The sequence below is a fragment of the Carassius auratus genome, chromosome 14 (genome assembly GCF_003368295.1).
Source record: "Carassius auratus strain Wakin chromosome 14, ASM336829v1, whole genome shotgun sequence".
Taxonomy (NCBI): Eukaryota; Metazoa; Chordata; class Actinopteri; order Cypriniformes; family Cyprinidae; genus Carassius; species Carassius auratus.
Window position 1 is genome coordinate 12623270 of NC_039256.1, and position 4413 is coordinate 12627682.

At 38.5% G+C, this 4413-nt stretch overlaps 1 protein-coding gene across 1 annotated transcript; it reads right to left on the reverse strand.

Annotated features, from left to right (window-relative positions):
• LOC113114466 (uncharacterized) lies at positions 1 to 3556 on the reverse strand. The gene is made up of 5 exons (XM_026281393.1): positions 2623 to 3556; positions 1512 to 1847; positions 1082 to 1315; positions 678 to 776; positions 1 to 595 (listed from the first exon to the last, which is right to left on the reverse strand). The coding sequence occupies exons 1-5, from the start codon at positions 2666 to 2668 to the stop codon at positions 531 to 533; spliced, it is 780 nt and encodes a 259-aa protein (XP_026137178.1). The 5' UTR covers positions 2669 to 3556; the 3' UTR covers positions 1 to 530.
• Between the last annotated feature and the right edge of the window lie 857 nt (positions 3557 to 4413).

Consider the following 4413-nt stretch of genomic DNA (forward strand, 5'->3'; position numbering starts at 1 on the left):
ATATATATGAAAACACCAGACATCCAAAAACTGACACACAGATGGCGGATCAAACAGATAAAACTTAAAACAAGAGACACTGTATATAAAATAAATCAACCAAAACCAACAGAATAAAGTATAAGAGCAAGAGCAGGAATGTGAAATAAACCCATTTCTAGCAGATAGAAAATAAACACAGAGAATTACTTCACAATCTGCCAGATCTGATTTAGAGAAAGAAATATCATGCATGAACAGAAGAGGTTTTTAGTAATGGTATAAAATACTGCTAGTTCATTCAGAGCATAAAGACAAATTAATAAATAAGCAAAAAAAATGTTACCAAGAATAAAAAATAAAAAATAAATTATAATTAAAAAAATTATTTAAAATTTTGTTTTGAAAAAATCTAATCACAGAAAAACTAAACCTGTAGAAACCTGGCTTTTTCTGTAGTATCTCCTGTCGTGAAAACTGGATTCATGTGAGAATCTGTGACAATATGACATTATGTCTTTTTTCATAGATGTGATGATCTGCTGCTGGTCTCATGAATCTTCATGTCGTTCTCGAAATCTTCTCATTCTCAGTTTCTGATCTTCCTGACTCTTTTCTAATAGCATCACATGATCATCACCTTCACACTCTTAATATTTGCATGTCAATCCATGATGGTGATAATAAATGTCTCTCACCTGATGTGTGTCTCATGTGAATGTGAAACCCTCCTAACAAACCCAAAAGAACCATCAGCTGAAGACACCAGACCAGCACAAACACAGTCACTGAAAACACTAAAAAACAACAATCAGACAGACATCAGAACCCATCCTTCATGTTTCCTTAAGTGTGTTTAGTTAAACTCAGATGTCTGTGTGCTTCTGGTCACTGCAGAGGTCAAACTAGAGGTCACAGATGCAGTAGTTGGTCCTGTACTAAAACATCAGTGCAGAATAACCTGCTTTCTCTCTAAACTACATCAACACAATTCACTGTTGTGGTCATGAAACTAATGACAAGAATCAGGAGAACTGCCTGTTTTGCATCATTGGTGTTGCTGTGTTTTTTATAAATATGTGGACATTCACTGAAAGCTCACCAGGACAGGGTTTGAGTCTAACGGTCTTCTGTCCGTGACTGACGTGGTTCTTCACACTGCAGGTGATGTTTCCATCAGTTCCCTCATTCAGATCAAAGCTGGAGTTTCCATCCATCAGAGGATCTCCATTCAGAGTCCAGCTGTAGAGGAGCTGATCGCCCTCAGAGGAGCAGGACGCCCTCATCACCCCACTGGAGGAGCAGCTGATGGACACTTCCACTGAGCCAATAGGAGCTGGAGGGAGGGACACGTGACAGTCACATGACAAACACAGAATGTAGTTCTTCTGCACTACTCAGACTATAAATGGAGTATGTTGTATGTTTCCTGAATAAAAAGCTTCACAGAGATTCAATTGGTTCATCTGTATGAGAGTGAAATCTTTGGAGAACATGAGATTGTAATGTGTCTGAAGAGAGAGTTTCTGTACCTTCAACATTCACTTGAAGGTCTGTAGATGTGCAGAATGTGCCGTCTGAGCGAGAGAAAGATACTGTGTAATTCCCTGAATCTGCTCTGATCACACGGTTTATGATCAGAGTCCCTTTAATGACTGTAACTTCAGGTCTGTTACTATAAAGATTACAAACTCTCATCGTGTCATTCTTTATTCTACAAACTGGATCAGTTGCTGTGTTGTAGTTTATATTCTTTTGTATCGTTGTGTCATATACACTAGTGTTCTGCACCATCAGGAGATTGAGTTTGTGTCCCACAGCTGCGTAACAGATATCAGACTGATTAAACCTGCAGAACTGATCCAGACCTGAAGAACAAAACACACACACACACACACACACACACACACACTGATCAATGCGTATAAATATCTCTCCCATTATGATATAAAATCAGACAGAAATGCACAGAATCAAACTTCAACAGATAAAAAAACATCTGACAGACTCTTGATCTGATTCCAGTCATCTGATCTCAGCTCATCTAAAATAATCCATTATAAAAAACTCTTTTCTGTGAAGAAAGTGTGATTTGTGTCTCCTTCTGAATTACTCAACAAGCTCATATTACTTCACAGATTTATGTTAAAGTTTAGTGTGTAATAAAAACAACTTCTATGATAAAACAATTACATTTAAAACACTAGTCTGTATGTCAAAATTCATAAAGCAAATCTAAATGTTGATTTTAATAAAATAAACTTTCATGCTTTCACTTTCTGCAAACACATCACACATTTTAATGTGATATTCTGATAATGCAGAACATTGTGACTTTGTCCTGCACATTAACCTGTGACAACTCTCACTTTATTAATAATGTCTAAACCTTTCTGATATCATTTTTAATGGACAGATATTCTTTGATGAATCCTCCATAAAATGCAAAATATTTAATAAAATAATAAATACATTTACACACTCTCTCGCATTTTTAATACTCCAAACTGTTAAGAAGCTCAGAAAACACTATGAATACATCACTGTAGACTCTTAATATAACATTACAACAGAAATGATTCTCATCAGAGGTTCACCTGACTGAAGAGCATCAGAACAGAGTTTGATGTGAAAGGGACTCACATGCAGCAGTCTGCAGCAGCAGCATCAGTCCAAAGATCAGCATCATTTCTCTAAAGTCCAGTATCCAGAAGAGCCCAGTCCCAGCTTCAGATCATGACACGAGCATCTGGACTCCTGTCTGTCTCTGTTCTGGATCTCAAGAAGCGTCTTCACAGCGAGACTCAGACTAGACTGACACATGAGGAAATCTCTGACCACTTCACTGAGAGGAAGAGCAAGTTTCCTCTGATGGGGGAAGGCAGATGACGTTACATCTAAAACAAGAGACTGAAACTCATAAGAGAAAAAAAAAAAGAGAAAAATTTTCATGCAAAAAAAAATAATTCTTGTTTTAGAAGGAACACGTGGGATGGAGTTGATTCATGTAAATTACTTGACATTCTCCTGCAAACCAAATAAAACTGTATCTGTAATTTATTGATAAAATGCTCTTGACAGTTTTATTGAGAGTAAACCAGAATCTGGTCTATATGTGAGTGTTGTGCAGGCTGTTTGTAATATCTTCCTCTCATTGAGTGTGTGATGGTTTAGTAGCGTTTGACCCGGATCCAGTCAGTTCATGTGTGATTGAAGAGAGGATTCTGGCCCTCAGGTCATCTGGGCTGTGTTCCACTCCACTTTTAGACACGCACTCGAGCACTTCCCTAAGCACTTCCCCTCGGGGGAATCCCCACTGCCATTTTGAAGTGCGTTTCTCTTCACGAAGTGGACAGGATAAGTTTATATGGACAGACCCTTGACCCCTTGATTTTGACAGAGGGAGTGAGTCTGCTTCATATGTCCACTTCAGGCCACTCCATAGACCACAATGTAACAGGGATTAATGCACGGGCCCAGGGCACTAGACCAGAGAGGGGCCCAGCCGAAATACTGCTCCTCCAGGAACATGATTTGAACCGGGTCCACTCATGATGATTTTGTGACTGCAAAAACTATAATTTCAAAGTTTTATTTAATCTAACTCAAAAAGCAGAAAATATACAGCATTGACTACATTTACAATTCTTAAAGAACAACATGTTTATCAATACAGTACATGAATGTACAGGTTAAAAACTGGACATGCAAGAAAAAAGTTTAAAAACAGAAAACACAAGACACACAGATGACGGATCTGTCAGGTAGGACTCGGGACACAGATGTAAAGGTGAATTCAGAAAGTGTTTATTAAAGAAGAGTTTAAGTGCTCAGTGTGTCTTCGTGTCTTCGTGCACAGTAAAGTTCCGTTCTTCCTGGGCAGGCAGTTTGGTATTCACGTGAAACAGGGAATCTCACAGGTGAATTAGTTCGGATAGCTGACGTCAAAGCCACAGTCATTGATCGCTCATTAATATCCGCTTCCTTCCCATAAGCCAAAGACAGTACCAACTCGGAGTAAGCATGGGAGAATACAGTGATGTGACATTTGATCCGAGGCGTCAGAGCTTGAGTCAAGAAAAAAGGGGCATGCCAGATGAAGCCACGATTCGAGGCTTGTGTTGTTAACATGGAAATCACGTGACTGATGACAAATGGGGCCTCAGTTTGTGTGGACACGTCATCGGTTCGGTCTGAGTGTCGTTTCCAGATAAAGGGGGTTCGAAACTCACGCCACCTTGTGGGTGTTGTCAGGAGTAGATGAATCAGTTGTAGTAGATTCAGAGAGTCAGAGTTAGAGTTAGATAGTTGTGTCGTCATCGTTATTGTGTCATATATGTGTTAGGGCTGTATATTATTAGATTATATCAGGTTATATTAGTTATAGTATATTGTTATTATTAATTAAAGTAGTTATATTATAGTGTTGTTATA

Bases quoted from the DNA above. Each gene is read 5' to 3' on its own strand.
- LOC113114466 (XM_026281393.1), bottom strand. From the start codon at position 2,668: ATGATGCTGATCTTTGGACTGATGCTGCTGCTGCAGACTGCTGCAT. The intron at 1,316-1,511 runs GTACAGAAACTC...CCCTCCCTCCAG, and splicing joins CCTTCAAGTGAATGTTGAAG to CTCCTATTGGCTCAGTGGAA. The intron at 777-1,081 runs GTGAGCTTTCAG...GTTGTTTTTTAG, and splicing joins TAGACTCAAACCCTGTCCTG to TGTTTTCAGTGACTGTGTTT.